This window comes from Schistocerca cancellata, chromosome 2 (assembly GCF_023864275.1).
Source record: "Schistocerca cancellata isolate TAMUIC-IGC-003103 chromosome 2, iqSchCanc2.1, whole genome shotgun sequence".
Taxonomy (NCBI): Eukaryota; Metazoa; Arthropoda; class Insecta; order Orthoptera; family Acrididae; genus Schistocerca; species Schistocerca cancellata.
In genome coordinates, this window is record NC_064627.1 from 371,025,559 (window position 1) to 371,046,416 (window position 20,858).

Genomic DNA, 20,858 nt, shown 5'->3' on the forward strand with positions numbered 1-20,858 from the left:
ACTTGATGTATGTTCCTGCCTATCTAGGCCCTGTAGAGTTTCATACAGAAAAGAAAAGACTGTTGTTTCAGTAGAGTGGTTTCTCCTAAATCCATACTGAGATGCCATTAGTATATTATATTTATTTATGAAATTTGACACTCTCTTGTAAAAGAGTTTCTGTAGAGAAACTGGTCTATAGTTTGACACCTGTTCCTGGTTTCTTTTTTTGTGTGTAGTGGTTTTACTTAATCAATTTTTAAACATGTTGGAAAGCTGCCTGTTGAGAAGCCAGGTTTACAACATAAGTCAGTGGTTCAGAAATTAAGTCTACACATTTTTTTACAACAAAAACTGGTATGTTATCTATTCCTGATGAAGGTTTTGATTTTAGAAGCTTGATTTCTTGCGGTACTTCTTGTGTACTAGTTGGTATGAGAAATATTGTGTTTTCTACCTGTTCAATTTTTGATGTTATTTGTGAGGGATGTTTTGGGGTACCTTTTGCTCGATAAGTTTTTCTGCTACATTTACAAAATAACTGTTAAATGTATTAGCTAACTCCTTTGGTTTGCAGATAGTGTGAGAATTTTCATTCAATTGTATATTATTAGTTTTTATTTTGTTACTTCCTGTTTCTTTCTTTACAACATTCCAAACAGCTTTCATTTAATTGGATACATTTCTTGTGTGCGTCATTTTCCATAATTTTGGCACTCTTTATTACTTTCCTGAGAATTATTTTATAGTTTTTAAAATACCTATCAAATTCTGCTGTTGTGTAACATGTTTTTGTAATTCCGTAGACCGTTTCTCTGCACATGGTTTTCTGATACCTTTAGTGATCCATTTGTTTGTATGAGTGAGTTTTGACCTCCTTACTTTAAGTGGAAATGCTACATCAAAATGATATTTAACTGTATCCATAAAGATATTAAATTTATCAGATATATTACCAGCACCATAAATTTTCTCCCAGGAATATGACAAGAACGATCATTCAAAGCAAAAAAGTTAGTAAACATGGGCTCTAAAATGCATACCTTAAGACCTATAAACACTTCTTTATCTTCAATATTGTGATTCATATCTCTTCTATTGCAAGCTTTTTGCATTCTGTATTTTGAGAGGTGGTTGTATGGACCAAAACCAGAAAAAAATTGTCTAGTACACATGGATTCTAAAGTGCATAACTTAAAAACTATGAGCGCTTATTCAGTAGACGAGATGAGTTTCACAGTAATGAACACAACGGTAGGCATTTTAGAGCCCACATTTACTAGAGTATTTTCCTTTGAATAACTGTTCCTGTCATATCCCTGATTACTGACGATTCCTCCTGGAACACCATGTATAGGAAAAGGAATGTTATTAACACATTTAGCTTGTTCTCTAATGAGTTCATGTCATTATTTGAAGCTGTGTTCCCCAAAAAATCATAAGAACCAATCCTGAGGCTATAAAAGGAAACCCTGGATTACTAGAGAGAGCAGAATTCCCTGTAGAACAAAAAGAAAGTTTGAAAACTTTTATATACAGTATCATTTTCATCACTGTTATATATATATTTTTTACTATATCACTACTTTTGATCACACTGTAACAAAAGGGGGGGGGTGGAGAGGGATGACAGGGAAAAATAAATTATACATTTTTTTTTTAGAACTTTCCCAAGACGAGTGTGTTGGCTACAGTAAAAATAAAGTAATATGAATCACTAAGGATATCTAACAATCCCATAAAAAATTAGAATTATATTTTGTGTTCTTATATCTGTATGTGAACAGTCTCTGGCTACTGAACTGAGCCAGTTATTACAAATTATTGTTAAGTAAGTAAGTACATTCAACTTCAGAACACAATGAACTACATAAATTTAAGTTTGTGTTATGTTATACATTAACAATGAATGGTGAATCCACCATATGGACCATAAAAGCTGGTTTATGCGCACCAAGCAGCTAAAATGTGCTTAAAATAATTAAGTGAATTTATGCAACATACATCTCTCCAAAGGCAAATTAGAATTTTTTTTATGGCTACATACATACATTTTTCCTCTCATCTCATTTCTTAAAATTTCAGACAACCTAATAACATAACATACATTAAGTCCCCTAGTTTGAAGTTACTAACTGCATATACCAGGAGTTTCAAATTATGATTACTTTTACAAACTTACTTTCAGAGGAGACTTCATATATAACATTTTATGATCATCATTGTTGTTTTAGTCACCTGTTACAATTACAGGTACATTAAGATATTATATTGCGGCTAAGAAATTCATCTGTACTACATGTACACTACAATAAAATCCATGTAAAAGAAAAAGTTTTAGTTTATCTTTAAACCTGGGCATGTTCCCAACCAGATCTTTATGAGAGGACATTAAAAATGTTGATGCTATTGCACAGAACCCCCTTCTACACCATCATTTTTTTCCCGTTCTGTCAGGTCATAGTGAATATCAATTCTCCTCAGGCTGTTACAGTTATGATATGAACTAATTGTTGACAGACCCGACTGCGGACCTTTGGTGCAGAGCCAGGTGGAGGGTCTGAATCAGAGGCTCAGACGGTTTTGCGACCGTGTTGGCTGCAGATTCCTTGACTTGCGCCATAGGGTGGTGGGGTTTCGGGTTCCGCTGAATAGGTCAGGAGTTCACTACACTCAGCTGGCGGCTACACGGGTAGCGGAGGCTGTGTGGCGTGGACTGGGCGGTTTTTTAGGTTAGAAGGCCTCGGGAAAGTATGGGGTGGGCTGCAATCTCAAAGGGTGCATGGCAAATACAGGACATGCTTGGATCAAGGAACAGTCGGAATTGGGTTTGTAAATTGTTGTAGTTGTGCTGGGAAAGTCCCTGAGCTTCAAGCGCTAATAGAAAGCACAGAAGCTGAAATCGTTATAGGTACAGAAAACTGGCTAAAGCCTGAAATAAGTTCTGCAGAAATTTTTACGAAGTCTCAGACGGTGTTCAGGAAAGATAGAGTAGGCAGAATTGGTGGTGGAGTGTTTGTGTCTGTCAGTAGTGGTTTATCTTGTAGTGAAGTCGAAGTAGATACTCCATGCGAATTAGTATGGGTGGAGGTTATACTTAACAGCCGAACTAAGTTAATAATTGGCTCCTTCTACCGACCCCCAGACTCCGATGATATAGTTGCGGAACAGTTCAGAGAAAATTTGAGTCTCGTAACAAATAAATACCCCACTCATATGGTTATAGTTGGTGGGGACCTTCCCTCAATATGTTGGCAAAAATACTTGTTCAGAACCGGTGGTAGGCAGAAAACATCTTCGGAGATTGTCCTAAATGCTTTCTCCGAAAATTATTTCGAGCAGTTAGTCCACGAACCCACACGAATTGTAAATGGTTGCGAAAACACACTTGACCTCTTAGCCACAAACAATCCAGAGCTGATAGAGAGCGTCGTCATAGCTAGGCTCAATACCGTTTCTTCCAAATCCACCAGAAACAAACGCAAAATAATTTTATTTAAAAAAGCGGATAAAGTGTCACTAGAAGCCTTCCTAAGAGACAACCTCCATTCCTTCCAAACTGACTATGCAAAAGTAGACGAGATGTGGCTCAAATTCAAAGATATAGTAGCAACAGCAATTGAGAGATTCATGCCTCATAAATTGGTAAGAGATGGAACTGATCCCCCGTGGTACACAAAACAGGTCCAAACTCTGTTGCAGAGGCAACGGAAAAAGCATGCGAAGTTCAGAAGAACGCGAAATCCCGAAGATTGGCTAAAATTTACAGATGCACGAAATTTGGCACGGACTTCAATGCAAGATGCCTTTAATAGGTTCCACAACGAAACATTGTCTCAAAATTTGGTAGAAAATCCGAAGAAATTCTGGTAGTATGTAAAGTACACAAGCGGCAAGACGCAGTCAACACCTCCGCTGCGCAGTGCCGATGGTACTGTTACCGATGACTGTGCCGCTAAAGCGGAGTTATTGAACGTAGTTTTCTGAAATTACTTCACCAGGGAAGATGAATGAAATATTCCAGAATTTGAAACACGAACAGCTGCTAGCATGAGTTTCTTAGAAGTAGATACCTTAGGGGTTGCGAAGCAACTCAAATCGCTTGATACGGGCAAGCCTTCAGGTCCAAATTGTATACCGATTAGGTTCCTTTCAGATTACGCTGATACAATAGCTCCCTACTTAGCACTCATATACAACCGCTTGCTCACCGATAGATCTGCACCTACAGATTGGAAAATTGCGCAGGTCGCACCAGTGTTTAAGAAGGGTAGTAAAAGTAATCCATCTAACTACAGACCTATATCATTGACGTTGGTTTGCAGTAGGGTTTTGGAGCATATACTGTATTCAAAAATTATGAATCACCTCAAAGGGAATGATCTATTGATACGTAATAGCATGGTTTCAGAAAACATCGTTCTTGTGCAACGCAGCTAGCTCTTTATTCGCACAAAGTAATGGCCGCTATCGACAGGGGATGTCAAGTTGATTCTGTATTTCTAGATTTCTGGAAAGCTTTTGACACCGTTCCTCACAAGCGACTTCTAATCAAGCTGTGGGCCTATGGGGTATCTTCTCAGTTGTGCGACTGGATTCGTGATTTCCTGTCAGGAAGGTTGCAGTTCGCAGTAATAGGCGGCAAATCATCGAGTAAAACTGAAGTGATATCAGGTGTTCCCCAGGGAAGCTTCCTGGGACCTCTGCTGTTCCTGATCTATATAAATGACCTGGGTGACAATCTGAGCAGTTCTCTTAGGTTGTTCGCAGATGATGCTGTAATTTACCGTCTAGTAAGGTCATCCGAAGACCAGTATCAGTTGCAAAGTGATTTAGCAAAGATTGCTGTATGGTGTGGCAGGTGGCAGTTGACGCTAAATAACGAAAAGTGTGAGGTGATCCACATGAGTTCCAAAAGAAATCCGTTGGAATTCGATTACTCGATAAATCAACCCAAAGATCAAATTTACTATGGAGAAAGAAAAGAATGGACAACTTAACTTTTTGGATGTATCAGTTATCAAACGGGCAGATGGGACCTTAGGCCATAAGGTCTACAGGAAAGGTACACATACTGATCGCTACCTCCATAAGAACTCAAACCACCACCCTAGGCAAAAGAGGGGGGTCATAAAAACACTAGTGGATAGGGCCAATAAAATTTGTGAACCAGGCTACTTACAAGAAGAACTAAATCATTTACGAATGGCTTTTGCGAAAAATGGCTATACGAAAAATGAGATTAATCGAGCACTTCACCCAAGTAGAAAAATGCCTAAAAATAGGGGACAGCAACAACCATCAGCTGGAAAAGTATTTCTTCCGTTCATCCATAACATCACGGATCGCATTGGGAAAGTACTAGCCAAGTTTCAGGTGGAGACTATTTTCAGACCTACTAAGAAAATTAGTGAATGCCTAAGATCAACAAAAGATGCTCGTCACCCCCTAGCCACCCCAGGAGTATATAAAATTCCGTGTAGTTGTGGCAGGGTTTACATAGGAACTACAAAAAGAAGCATCAATACACAGTTGACGGAGCACAAAAGAAACTGTCGCTTGGGACATATCGACATATCGGCAGTAGCGGAACATGTTTTTAAGGATGGAGATCACGAAATAAAATTTGGTGAGACAAGCGTGCTATCGAGGACGTCGCATTATTATACATGTATGTATAGACAGGCAATTGAAGTCCACAAACATCAATACAATTTTAATCGTAAAGAAGAAGGATTAAAATTGGACAAGATATGGCGGTCGACGTTGCATCAATCATGTGACAATCGATTGCCTGCAATCGAGAGAACAGACGATAGCCAGAGATAGCTGCACATCGACGCCACGTGACGTGCGGTGGCGCCCTCTACGATCTCCATATAAGCGGCGGCCCCAGCTCCTAGCAGCCAGTCACCTCAGAAGATGTTCTCCGTAGTTGAGAACAAAACGTCAGGGAGAAGAAGTTCTACAGATCGACCACGGCAACTTAGCCCGGAAGTGTTTACTGATGGAGATCTGAAAGAAATTTGGAGACACATTTGCCAATTTGAAATATCAGACACTGTCAGCACTGACAATTGTGAAAGATATAAATACCTAGGGAACATAATCAATAAATATGGAACACGTGAAGAGGACTTAAGAAACAAACCGAGCTCAGGAAGGGGAGCAATATTAAAATTGAACTCCCTTTTATGGTCCACAAAATTCAGATTTAAAAGAAACCTTAACATGTAGAAAGCCAACTACCACCTACAGTTCAGTGCTGGATGATTATGGAGAACTGCAAGAAGATCAAAGCTGCAGAAATGGACTATCTAAGACAAGCATCAAGACTCTCCAATTTGGAACATAGAACAAATAAAGATGCATGAGAAATAACACACAAGAAAAGTACTATGTTGGATGGAATAGAACACAGACAACTTTTCTAGTTTGGACATTTAATGAGAAAGGGACAAGAAAGAATACCCAAGAATATATTTTCAACAATGGAAAATCCAGAACTGAATGTAACAATATTATGAAAAGGTTATTTGCTACTAACCAAATAGTGGAGATGAAGAGTCAGCATCTCCACTATATGGTGAGTAGCAACTATCCTTTTCGTAACATTGTTGCAAGAATATATTTTAATATAGGCCAACAAGCAGAACGCACAGAGAAAGACCGCAACTTAAATGGATTCAAGGGACAGAGAGGGAGTAACCAACAGAAACTTGACCACTGAGGGCACACAAAATAGGTTATCTTGGAGGCTGAGATGTGGGATGAGCTGAAGACCCCATCCCCCACCCACCCTCTCATCCTGGTAGATAGCTGATAAGTGACATGGCTGCTTTCATAAGTGGCCTGGTCTCCACCTTCGAGTGAGGTTCTAAATGTGCTTCACTCATCATGTAAATAAAAATTTGCATAAATATGCACTTTTACTACACATTTTGGATTTTAACAACTGACAAGCATTAAAAGGATGCTACTTATTACAGACACGCCAAGCTGCATAATGTGCATTTTAGCTGTACATATTTTTACGTGTGACAAACCTTTTTGTAATTTTATTTTTCACAAACCCTTGAGGTATGTGCAATATACTCTCCACTGAAATGTTAACACGGCATGAGTAATGAATGCAGAATGGAATATGATATACAACCAAAACAGTTTAAAGATCGGAAGCTGATGATGTGACCATGAAAAATTTCTTTAAAGTACATACAGATCATTCTTTCTCATTACTCATTATGAGGAACTTCAATCACATTGTTATCTTATTACCTCGTTTTTTTGGGGTGAACAGCCTGAGGAATTCACTTCCCCCCCCCCCTCCCCCCCCTCCCACGCACTTCACTGTTGAGAAGAGAATTACACACATTATGACTGGAGTTCAGCCAAAACACTCTTCCAGATATCTGTTACAGAAGCAACAGGTTTTTACAATAACATCTCAGTACATATTCTCCCTTGCATGTTTCATTAACAAAAACCATTGTCTTTTCAAATCAAATAGTGCATATCCTGGTCACAATATGAAGTCAAAACAAGAGTTTCATAATATCAAGACAAATTTCATTGCAGAAAGGATTAAACTGCTCAAGCATGAAAATTTTTAATGTTCTATTTATGGACATGAAAAGTCTTGCTCTTGATAAATTAAAATTAAAAGAGCGTACTGAAAGAGTACTTGCCATAAAACTCATTCTACGCGATTTGTGAATGTTTTAGCACAAATGAGTGTGCATATGTGTAGTTTTGTTGTTGTATAACTGGTATGTCCCTTTAGTGCAAGTATTAACATAAAATATTTTTGTCTTAAAAGATACATTGCTTTTATGTGTGTTGAAATATTACTAATATGAATATCTTGTAATGTATGCATTAATGGTAATTCTGATGTCTTGTTGTATGTACCTTATTTATTTCATTGTATTATGATATAACATTAGTTGATATGAGTGCTGTCATGAATTTGTATTATTGCACCTTATTGTATCCATTATTGCAAATTTTATACAATTTTCATGATTGTAAATATTGTAAAAACACGAACAACTCTAATATTATTGGGATCAATGGAACCTACAATAAAATAAATAAAAAAAGTACTTAAAATCATTTTTTTTAGTATAAGTCATGAACTTGTTATAAGTAATAAAAAAGTTGGAGGAAGTAGAGACATAGTGTTGTGTTACTGTATAATACCAACACTGATAGCACAATGACATTACTGCAAGCATAAAAGAGTAGCACTGCAGTTACTGAAGAACTAAATAACTTGGAAATAAGGGCGGTGCCAAAAAGAAATCACAAGACAGATATAAAATGAGGTATGTATATCTACATCTATATCCTTACTCTACAAACCACTGTCAAATGCATGGCAGAGGGTACATCCCATTGTACCAGTTATTAGGGCTTTTTACTTTTGCATTACCATATGGAGCATGGGAAGAATAACTGCTTAAATCCCTCTGTGCACACTGTAATTAGCCTAATCTGGTCTTCTGAATCTTTATGGTAGCGACATGTAAGAAGGAGTAATATATTCCTTGATTCATCAGTTAAAGTTGGTTCTAGAAATTTTCTAATTAGATTGTCATGGGATATTTTGCATCTACCTTCAAGTCTACCTACCCACTACCTGTGGGTAGAATAAATATGCGACCAATTGTGCTGCCCCTACGTATTCAATATCCCCCGTTAGTCCTATTTAGTATAGGTCCCACACTCTTGAGTAACATTCCAGAATGGATTGCATGAGTGTTTTATATGCAGTCTCCTTTGTAAACTGACTGCAGTTCCTTACCGTTCCAACAATGAACTTACTTTACCAATGACTGAGGCAATATGATCATTCCATTTCATATGCCCACAAATCGTTACACTCAGGTATTTGTATGATCTGCACAATTTCATTGATATTACAATCATTGGATATTATTTTCAAATGATAAAAGAGGACCAATATAGATTTCAATTTATTGTGAAGCTAGATTCATTTACCGAAAAAAACTATATTTTAGGAAAATTTATTTTTAAGATGTTCAAGTGAATCACAAAAAGAAATAGTGACCATGATTTAACATACCTGATTTTGTATTTCACAAATGTAGGTAAAGAAAAATTTGAGTCCAGTTCTAGGAAGCTCACCAAGGCCCAAAGTTTCTGTTTGTTAACTAATTCCATTCCTCTTACAGCAGCTGATTCTTCACTGTCAAATCCTTCAATTTTGTGTGTTTCAAAACACTGTAATTTTCAAATAAATTAGTCTTTAACATCACAAATTTAACACAACAATAGGAATTCTCATAATGAATCAAACTTAAATAATACAGAGGGACAAACCTAGCACACGCATTTTGTACATGAAAGAGTATGTTATCAACTTTTTTTCCTCTCATTGATCACAAAGTCTTTTAGATAATAAACCTGATTATCACAAAACAGACTGCACTTATGCCATTTTACATATATTGTTCTATACCACTGTAGGGTGGTATAAGAGAGGTAACTTGTGTGTGTGTGTGTGTGTGTGTGTGTGTGTGTTTAGTTCTCTATTCACTAAAATATTAAGTAAACAAACTAATCATATGATTTATACCAAGTAATTTTACATGCAGTATACATAAGAAGAGTCTAATTCAGGCATATCTCTGGAGCTGGAGGATATTCTTTAAAATATCCTCAACTTTGACAGTAACCAATTATTACCCGAGCTGAAATTGCAGCTAGAGTGGCAGCACCAATATATTCCCCCCCCCCCCCCCCGCCTCTCCCCCCCCACCCACTCTCTCTCTCTCTCTCTATCACACACACACACACACACACACACACACACACAGAGAGAGAGAGAGAGAGAGAGAGAGAGAGAGAGAGAGAGAGAGAGAGAGAGAGAGAGAGAGCAGTACGTCCTGCAGCCTACATCCTTCTGAATCTGCTTAGTGTATTCATCACTTGGTCTCCCTCAACGATCTTTAGCCTCCACTCTGCCCTCCAATACTAAATTGGTGATCCCTTGATGCCTCAGAACATGTCCTACCAACTGATCCCTTCTTCTAGTCAAGTAGTGCCACAAACTCCTCTTCTCCCCAATTCTATTCAATACCTCCTCATTAGTTATGTGATCTATCCATCTAATCTTCAGCATTCTTCTGTAGCACCACATTTCGAAAGCTTATATTCTCTTTTTGTCCAAACTATTTATCGTCCATGTTTCACTTCCATACATGGCTACACTCCATACAAATGCTTTCAGAAACGACTTCCTGACAAATCTATACTTGATGTTAACAAATTTCTCTTCTTCAGAAACGCTTTCTTTGCCATTGCCAGTCTACAATTTATATCGTCTCTACTTCGACCATGATCAGTTATTTTGCTCCCCAAATAGCAAAACTCCTTTACTACTTTAAGTGTCTCATTTCCTAATCTAATTCCCTCAGCATCACCCAACTTAATTCGACTACATTCCATTATCCTCATTTTGCTTTTGTTGATGTTCATCTTATATCCTCCTTTCAAGACACTGTCCATTCCGTTCAACTGCTCTTCCAAGTCCTTTGCTGTCTCTGACAGAATTACAATGTCATCGGTGAACCTTAAAGTTTTTATTTCTAGTCTATGGATTTTAATACCTACTCCAAATTTTTCTTTTGTTTCTTTTACTGCTTGCTCAATATACAAATTGAACAACATCGGGGAGAGGCTACAACCCTGTCTCACTCCTTTTCCAACCAGTGCTTCCCTTTCATGTCCCTCGACTCTTATAATTGCCATCTGGTTTCTGTACAAATTGTAAATAGCCTTTCACTCCCTGTATTTTACACCTGCCACCTTCAGAATTTGAAAGAGAGTATTCCAGTCAACATTGTCAAAAGCTTTCTCTAAGTCTACAAATGCTAGAAACGTAGGTTTGCCTTTTCTTAATCTAGGTTCTAAAATACGTCGTAGGGTCAGTATTGCCTCACATGTTCCCATATTTCTACGGAATCCAAACTGATCTTCCCCGAGGTCGGCTTCTACCAGTTTTTCCATTCGTCTGTAAAGAATCTGCATTAGTATTTTCCAGCTGGGACTTATTAAACTGACAGTTCAGTAATTTCCACATCTGTCAACACCTGCTTTCTTTGGGATTGGAATTATTATATTCTTCTTGAAGTCTGAGGGTATTTCGCCTGTCTCATACATTTTGCTCACCAGATGGTAGAGTTCTGTCAGGACTGGTTCTCCTAAGGGTGTCAGTAGTTCTAATGGAATGTTGTCTACTCCTGGGGCCTTGTTTCGACTTAGGTCTTTCAGTGCTCTATCAAACTCTTCACACAGTATGAAATCTCCCACTTCATCTTCATCTACATCCTCTTCCATTTCTATAACATTGCCCTCAAGTACATCGCCCTTGTATAGACCCTCTATATACTCCTTCCACTTTTCTGCTTTCCCTTCTTTGCTTAGAACTGGGTTTCCATCTGAGCTCTTGATATTCATACAAGCGGTTCTCTTTTCTCCAAAGGTCTCTTTAATTTTCTTGTAGGCAGCATCTATCTTACCCCTAGTGAGATAAGCCTCCACATCCTTACATTTGTCCTTTAGCCATGCCTGCTTAGCCATTTTGCACTTCTTGTCGATCTCATTTTTGAGACGTTTGTATTCCTTTTTGCCTGCTTCATTTACTGCATTTTTATATTTTCTCCTTTCATCAATTAAATTCAATATTTCTTCTGTTACCCATGGATTTCTACTAGCCCTCATCTTTTTACCTACTTGATCCTCTGCTGCCTTCACTACTTCATCCCTCAAAGCTACCCATTCTTCTTCTACTGTATTTCTTTCCCCCATTCTTGTCAATTGCTCCCTTATGCTCTCCCTGAAACTCTGTACAACCTCTGGTTCTTTCAGTTTATCCAGGTCCCATCTCCTTAAATTCCCACCTTTTTGCAGTTTCTTCAGTTTTAATTTACAGTTCAGAGTCCACATCTGCCCCTGGAAATGTCTTACAATTTAAAACCTCATTCCTAAATCTCTGTCTTACCATTATATAATCTATGATTAAGTTGTGCTTTGTGCAAAATTCCACCAGGGGGCTTCCTCTTTCATTTCTTAAGCCCAATCCATATTCACCTACTACGTTCCTTCTCTTCCTTTTCCTACTGTCGAATTCCAGTCACCCATGACTATTAAGTTTTTGTCTCCCTTAACAAGTTTAACAGTATACATGTAATATATTTAAATCAAGGTCTCACTTTGTAAGTTAACACCTTTGATAAGTGGCTTAGTAACAGACATTGTATAGAAGTTGCTGTTGAAGATCACTACTCAATTGTTTGCAGTTATTTAGATGAATTCAATAAGTTGTCAAGTGTGATTATTTGTGAGCATGATCTGTTGGCAAGTCTCCTTCAAATTGCAGAATGTATGTGGTCTTGTCTCTCTAAGTGCCACTGTGGCATTCATAAGACAAGTTTTCATGATACTACATCATTAACTTAGTGTTTCCATTCCATCACCAAGCCACCATGTCTTGTGGGATGTATGGAAAGGTGGAAACTTTAAAACTGGACTCCAACTCTCTTTGAACTCATCTAAACTACCATGACAGTTGATCATAGTAACTCTCCAAACTTGTCTAGCAGAAGAATTATACAAAACCTGTAAGGTTGTCAACCAACAGGAATGCATTAGATAAAACAATGTCACTTTATGAGATACTAAGGAAACCATGACCATTCCAAGCCAAGAACGGCAGTGCCAAAAGTGTCAGAATGAAGAGTTTGTTGGCCATTGTAGCAAAAAATCCAAAAACTTGGTGGTATAAGAGGGCTCATAAACTGTCCTCAGCAATATCTCACCCTATAATCACAACATGATGGTGGACAGTGCACTTAACTCCAGAGCTGGTACTGATCCAGTAAAATTGTTCAAAAATGCATTTTCTAACAGGGACCTTGAGCAGTTTAAGGTGTTTGTGAAAGGAAAGGATGAGAGACTAAAAACCTTCACACTGTGGTTATTGGGGAAACTATTTTATGACTCAACATCATCATTCACGGGCAATATTGTTAACATTTTGAATAATGGGAGGAACACAATACAAGATACAAACACAACTGAACTCAACTATAAGCGAAAATATAATTGTAAATTCAAGCATGTGGCAGGGGAAAAAAAAAAAATAAAATAAAAAAAAAATTAATACCTATATTCCCAAGCATTTGGCTCCCTCCCAAGGAGCCATACAAAATTTTGATAAAAGTGGAACTTTTGCTCTTTGAGGTTTTCCAGATATAATAACTACTTGAATACTGTGTCATAAGTAGCATGGACAATGCATAATATTTCATCAAGGCAGATGTTCATCACCTTCAGATGTGATTGTAGAGAGCTGTAGTGGGTCAACAATTTATCTGTTGGTTTAGTAGTAAACTGCAAGCACCAGGAGACAGGACCATGCAGCATCGCATGGGAAAATGACATCCAGAACACCCTGCTGGAAAAACGGTAGGAACTTTCTCGATATTGAACATGGTGCTAAGTACAGAGAGACCTACATCCTCTCCTCTGCCTTGAACTACTGTTATTCTGCCTTTCGAGAACTGGTGAAAATAAGTATAGCAAATTAATTAATGAACAGAAATCCAGGATTTCAGCATAAAACAGAGTGAGAACCAGCATTGGTGGCAGTAAGACATTGTCAGCCACACAGAAATTCATTTAACAAGCTCAAACCAATGTGGGTTTGAAGCCATGACAGCTATGCCAGGCACCAACGCTGACATATGTATATGCTGGGATGCACTGCTTGCAACTGGATTCTCCAGCACTACACATTTGGAGTCCACGGTTCATTTCTCTTGGCAGGAAGCTCTGGATGTCAAGAACTAGTGACAAAGTTATTGCCCCACCTCCTCATGTCTGCAATTTTCTAGCAAACCAACATATAAATTAACGATCCCCTGTAGCTCCACTCAGCAGCACCTGAAGATGATGAACAGCTGCCTCATTGGAATATTGTGTAATTTCCATGACACCCCTAATATGGTGCCTGAAAAGCTTCCAATCAAAAGCAAGGCTGTTGATGAAATTAAAACTGTGGAACGTGCTGCCAGCATCAAAAAATTTACCAGGAGGGTTGCTTATAACAGTTAAACCCTTGTTATTGAACTTAAGGCATAACTTGCTTTCATATGACACTTCAGACTTACCAACCTCTGTTATTATTCATGGAATGAGATACCAGCACTGGTGGCACTTAGGTAATGTCAGCTGCACGGAAATTAATATATTCCCATTATGAAGTAGAGTTTCAAGTACCTCCACTTTGAAGACATTAGTAAACAATGCAAGAGTTAAAGCAGGTATTCCAAATGTGGTAGTTTTCATGCAGTTGAGTCTTCTAACAACCCCTGTGTTAAATGTTCAAGCTGCAATGGTAAGCATTTTGCTATAGACATATCATGCATACAGTATTGCTTGCCCACTATGAGCATCATGATCAGTATCCAAATCAAATCTGTCATGCCAGATATACAAAACCAACAACAGTTTACAGCAGTACAGTCACCACAGCTTGCTTTTATGTGTACTGCAAGCAATGGCAGAGGTGTATATTTGAAAGCACCATGAACTACTGTTAGGAATAGATTGCAAGGAAGAGACAGATATGTCTCTAACATAACTTATGAGGCATCACAATTTCCACTGTCTCTGACTATCCAAAACATATTTCCTAGTCAGACGGGAGACAAGATACCCAACTGTACCATAACAATTGTGTCTAGAGCAGATTAGGGATAACACTCTGGGTCCAAATAATGCCCAAGCCCAGACAGACAGCATTTGTAACTATGTTAGAGCTGTAATACTTCAGAATTATACAGATAATTCTAAGTCAATGAATAAGATTTCCAGCTGTCAAATGGTATGCACTATCAATGAGATCTAACAGAGGAAGCCAGTTTCAAGTGATGCACACCATTCATCCAATTAGGCAATTGCAGGTACATGGTCCAACCTTAACTCCTATAATTTTTGATTCTCGAATACAACATAATTTAAGAAGATCAGATTGATGGGAAAGGAGACACAACCCTATTCTTACTGGAAAATCTCACATATTAGCAATTAATAGTACTCCATATGTTACAGTTACTAATGCAGCTCATATGAAACTATTACGTGGTTCATTTACAATCACAACACTTCTGTGTCCACCAATATCAATCATATCAAATGATGTAAGAATGCAGAGTCTCAGAGTGGTAACATTGAATAATAAGTTCTCAAATTTTCAGCAGTGTCAAGAAATTAAAATTACATGAGCTTTTAGCCAAGCACTCCTTGGCCATTATTAAGTGGTATGACTGCCAGTGGACTGCTGGTATGCCCTTATACACATTAGCTGCAGGCTGTGGCATCAGTGGTGCTCATGGTATCATCATATATGGGCATACATTGACTCAAGGGTTCAGCATGCTCACTTCAACTATGCAACTGCTTGATCCCACACCACACTGAGCTGCAGGCCACCTTCTCTATAAACTTGTGTTATCTGTGATTTTTATGCCAATGGCTTCTTCAATTACACAGTCACAGTAGCCAATAGTGTGAGCCACAACAAAGGCTTTATCAAATTTGACTAGTAACCATTTTCTAAAGCATGCTAAGCTAAAATGGATTTCTTGGGGTAGTGTACATGATAAATACATGATAAAACTTCTCATGCTTCTTCCTGCCTTGTTTTACAATGCATACTGTTTGTCCAATATAAGACACTACACTCACCACATATCTTCTAGACCCCAGGTGTTCTGAGACATGTTCGGTAGTTGCTAGAATTCTGTCAGAGGCCTGAAGATCAACTAGTTACTGTTAATGTTGTTGAGATGTTCCAAGAACTCGTCAAGCTTCTCACAACCATCGGGCCAAGTGATAAATTTAGTATCAACATATCGAAAGAAAGATCTATGCTTTAACAGCATCATGTCTACAGAAATATCTTCAAATTCTCTGTGAAGAGATTCACAACAGTTAATGGGCTCCCTTTGTAATGTTGTTTGTCTAATCATAATACTGGCTGTTGTACAGAAAATAAGATCTCACAGCCACAGCTTTCAATGTTGCTAGTGGTTCTGAAGGTTTTTATTCACCTGTGACATCTGAGTCTGTATTGATCTGAGTCCATATGGCATGTTAATGACCATCATAGCATACAATTTCAGATCCACCAGAAGTTTCAGACCCGTGTCTGCAAAGTCAGTTTTGGAAAGGTTACGGCCAACTGCCAGTTTTGCCATCAGTTCCTCAAGACATGAAATAAAAGAGGTGCTGTTAGCATTCAGATGACTTCAAATCAAAATAAATATGTAGTCTGCCATTTTGTTACTGAAGGACTCCGAAATGGGTAGCCCACAAAATAGATTGTATGGGAGTTAAAAATCCACTGGCTTCTTTCTTTAGGTCATCACATAAAACCATTAGAATAGGCCATCCAAACAAAATTTTGATGTGGCTGGTAGGGCATTGATATATGTGCCATGTAGCTGTTGGCACATCCTACCTTGGTAAAAGAGAGATGAGCAAGTTTGTTACTGGGTATCAAGGTGATCAGAAGGTACCATATGAGGTGTAACACAACATTTTAGGAAAAATGATGACTTACACCCTCGGTTCTCCTAAATGATGAAAGATGATTGTGACATATAATAACTGTTTTTATTAGTAGTTAAGTTTTTGTGCAGCATATGATAAGAGAAACGGTTTACTGTGATGAGCAGGTAATGCAAGGTACATGGGCGCAGCACATCTGCAACATGAGACAATGAGTTTAGCATGTCCACCTGCTGTGGACAATAGTGTTGACAATAGTGTTGTCATAGAAGAACAAGAGAAGTTTTAAAACATTCATTCAGTCTTATGTTCTTCGTCATCTTACTTGTCAAAATGTATTCTCATTGTAGAGCATATTTGTACTCAAATATTTGTGATACAATTCTAATATACATATCTGATGACAATTTGAACATTGGTTAAAGAAGCTTAAATACATTGGTGTTGAAAGAAGGAATATTGTTGGTCATTAGGTAAAACTGAGAAGGATTCCAGCTTTCTTCCAGCCTCTAGAACTGAAGACACTGCAAAGGAGAAGTAGTCTGCTAGCAAGAGCAGAAGCACCGTTTTTGAAGAAATGACATGCAGTCACTCAATTAACAGTTATTTTTACAATGACAACATATTCCAACTCGGAAGACATTTGATGTTGAACATATTAGAGTAGACTAAGGATTCAAATATAATTATTAGTGCACAACCTACTTCTACCCTCTTACTAGTTTCGGGGCACAAATCAGTCGAAACCCTATCTGATATGTTACACCAGTCAGAAAATACTTGTATTTATTTTATATCTGCATTTAACACACAGTCAGTGAATATCAATATGAGGTGTCCTAGTGAGTGTACTAAAGTGTACGACTATTGTAACATTCATAGATATGCACGGGTAGGTATAAACCACGTATACATATTACATAAGCTGTTATGTGAATCACCGTCTGTGAAAGGAAGGTTAGCAAGTAGTAGATTCTGTGTAATCACAGACATTCTACATTTTGTAGAGGTAATGCTCTGACTAGTAGGAAGTATGTCGTTTAAGGCGTTGATTGGAGGTAAAGATTTAAAACATACCTATTCTCGAAACCCGGATGGCGGTTTGTTATTTTATGCTGAGGGCACATGTAATCCTTGCAAATGTGATATTCCTAATATAACTGGTGGTAAAACTGGAAAGAGTTTTATTAAGTTCATGACTTTACACATTTGTAATTTTATTTTCTTATCTGAGGCATATTAGCCTTACGAGAGATTTATTTATTTACTGTCAAATTTGAAGAAAGAAACCAATAAGTTCTTTACAGGTTACTATGGACCATATGAAATGTTTGGCACTCCATTACTACAGCTTTGCGTATTGCAAATCTCAGGACGGTCAGGAGAAAGGTTTATATAACATTGATATGAGGGAAAAAAATGATTCAGACTCTCAGGAGATTTGGCTGATTGATGACCGCCAGGTTCTGAGTTATGTAGACCCAGGAAAGGGAGGACTTACACCATGTTAAGGAGATAGATTCTGAGGGGAACACTAGCACTGTAATGAATGTAAATGGTTGAGAAGTATCATCCTACAGACGACTATGTCTACACAGTTCTTACAGAGGTAAGAAACATTAGTTAATTTTGTTTCCCATTTGCGAAGAGTTCTCAAAATTAGTACAGGAAGACGGGAGATGTGACCATACATGCAAGAATGTAAAGAGCACATGTCAGAGCAAGTACCTCCTCGGATATGATGGAGCAAGGTTTGTTAAAAAAAAAATAAAAAATAAAAATGGCTATGTACAAGCTAGGGTAAATCACACCATCAATTTGGTAATTACCTCATTGAGCATAAAGCAGCAGCAGATAATTTGAGGTGGAGAGCTAAAACAAAGATTACTTAATTTTTTTATATGTGTACTCTAGTGCATTGCAACAGGACTGCTGGAACAATTAGTTTACCAAGTCCAATTGGTACCTATTGATTATTTAAATACGTGAAGACAAATGATTCATATTACCACGAGTTGTAAAGGAATGTAGAATTTCTTACAAATAATTAACAATAAGCCCCAAATATAAATAAAATAAAACTTATGAAAGAAATACTAAAATTAATGGAGGTTACAGTAAGGTTAACCATATATATGTGCTCTGTAGAGCCAGTCATAAAACTGGAGAGAGGAACAGAGATCAACAGAAGTTGTTAACTAAAAGGAGAGCTATGCTTTTGTTCTTTTCTTTTCTATTCTAATGGAATTTTTTCTTTTTGGTTGAAAATATTTTAGTATTTTTAGGTAAAATGCACCAACATTTATTTGCTCTGTTAAATGAAATGAAAAGAATTAAAAGTTGTTATTAGTTATTTAAAGAAAGTAACTTTCACAACATCTTTCATCTCTGTGGTGAGATGTGAGGTGTAACATGTCATTTTAGGAAAAATGTAGAGTTACACTCTTGATCCTTCTAAATGGTGAAAGATAATCACAACATCTTATATTTTATGACCAGTTAAGTTTTCATGCAGCATTTTGTTGGAGAAATGGTTTATTATTACATGCAGGGTACATGGGCGCAGCTTACCGTATTTACTCGAATCTAAGCCGCACTTTTTTTCCGGTTTTTGTAATCCAAAAAGCCGCCTGCGGCTTAGAATCGAGTGCAAAGCACGTGGAAGTTCTGAAAAATGTTGGTAGGTGCCGTCACAACTAACTTCTGCCGTCGAATATATGTAGCGCTACACAGGCATGCTTAGTAGGCACAAAGATAAATACTGGCGCCAAAACCTCCGCGTCAGTAAATAAATTAAAAAAAAAAAAAAAGTGGAAGATGAGCTTTTTTTTCTCCACCCCGAGTTTCGACCACTGCACGTTCATTCATTATCCAATGAAGTAAATACAAATTCCGTATTGTTCATCTTCGAATGTAGCAGAATTTCAATGTACTACGAAAATCCGACATGCAAGACTGTTTGGGATGTTTGTCAATATGGCCAACTCTACTTTCTGAATTTTTTCCTACCTGTGAGAAGAGATTGTTGTTAATAGGAACCTGATGAAATGTGAATCACATGCAGTATTCTCTTCACCATAAGAATGATACGAATATCAAACATTTTGTCATGTATTCTTTCGTGTTTGCTGCTATCTCATTTAAATCCTGCCTGCCTAATAAACTACGAAAGTAGAGTGAGACAACAGCAAACGCGGAAGAATATACATATCATGTCATGTTTATATTCGTATTATTCTTATGCCTAATTGTGATACTGTCAGAAATGAAGCACGGCAACTGACTAGATTTTTAATTCTAAGACGACTAATTTCTGTGCAGAATTTGATGTACTTTAAGGAGCGGCCGCAAAGATTTTCAAATGGAGAAACATTTTCGCCTAACTCTCGTTCAGAACATGTTCTATCATACGCAGTCTATTATTTGGTTCTTGTTGATCATTATCAAAGAAAGCAACAGTGTAAGTAACAACAAATAGCAGTCTCTTGCCATTGTTTCGCTAATGAGACGATTACTCTCTCTCTCTCTCTCTTTTTTTTTTTTTTTTTTTTTTTTTTTTTTTTTTTTAAAAATTGTAAGCGGCGGTAGCGCGCACAAAAGCAAGCCATGCCGCGAGCGGCGATAGGCCGTAAAACACGCACTATCAGAATGCGACAAACAATGCATGACACAGTACAGTAATGCATTTTCAGTTTAGAGTGACGTAAACACCTATAACAAAGAAAACGGCACTTATTAGATCAAAGCAAAATAAGCAATCGATTCAAACCAGACGAAGCACGTGAAAAAGGAAGGGTACCCATATAAATACGGACGGAGCGCCTGACGCATTGCAATGGCTACCTGGTAAAGCTTAACTGCTAAGCTTACCACTCGAACCAAACTACTGTAGCTGTATCGTCATTCATTCGACCTAAATTGTGTCTCATATTACAATGGACCAACTTTGTTTCGATTTGGAGGTGCGGCCTAAAACTTTACTCTCCCCTTGAATTTTGAGTCTCAAATTTCAGGTGCGGCTTAGATTCGGGACATTTTTTTTCCTTTATTTCGAGTCTCATTTTTCAGGCGCGGCTTAGATTCGAGTGCGGCTTAGATTCGAGTAAATACGGTATCTACAACATGGGACAATGAGTCCAGGGTCTCCACCTGCTGTGGGCTGCTTGTTCTTAGATGTCACGGATTGAAGGTGTGTTATGGGCATTGAAGAATGGTGCTCAGAACAACAACAACAACAACAACAACAACGACAACAGTAGTGATGTCACAGAAGAAGA

At 37.8% G+C, this 20,858-nt stretch overlaps 1 protein-coding gene across 2 annotated transcripts in view; it reads right to left on the bottom strand.

The window, feature by feature from the left end:
- The window catches only part of LOC126161767 (ATP-binding cassette sub-family A member 7-like), a 601,933-nt gene that overhangs the window by 418,264 nt on the left and 162,811 nt on the right, over positions 1-20,858 (bottom strand). For both annotated transcript variants that reach the window (XM_049917824.1, XM_049917823.1), the window contains exon 14: positions 9,068-9,225. In XM_049917824.1, the coding sequence (XP_049773781.1) occupies positions 9,068-9,225 (158 nt within the window). The remainder of the gene's footprint in view (positions 1-9,067; positions 9,226-20,858) is intronic.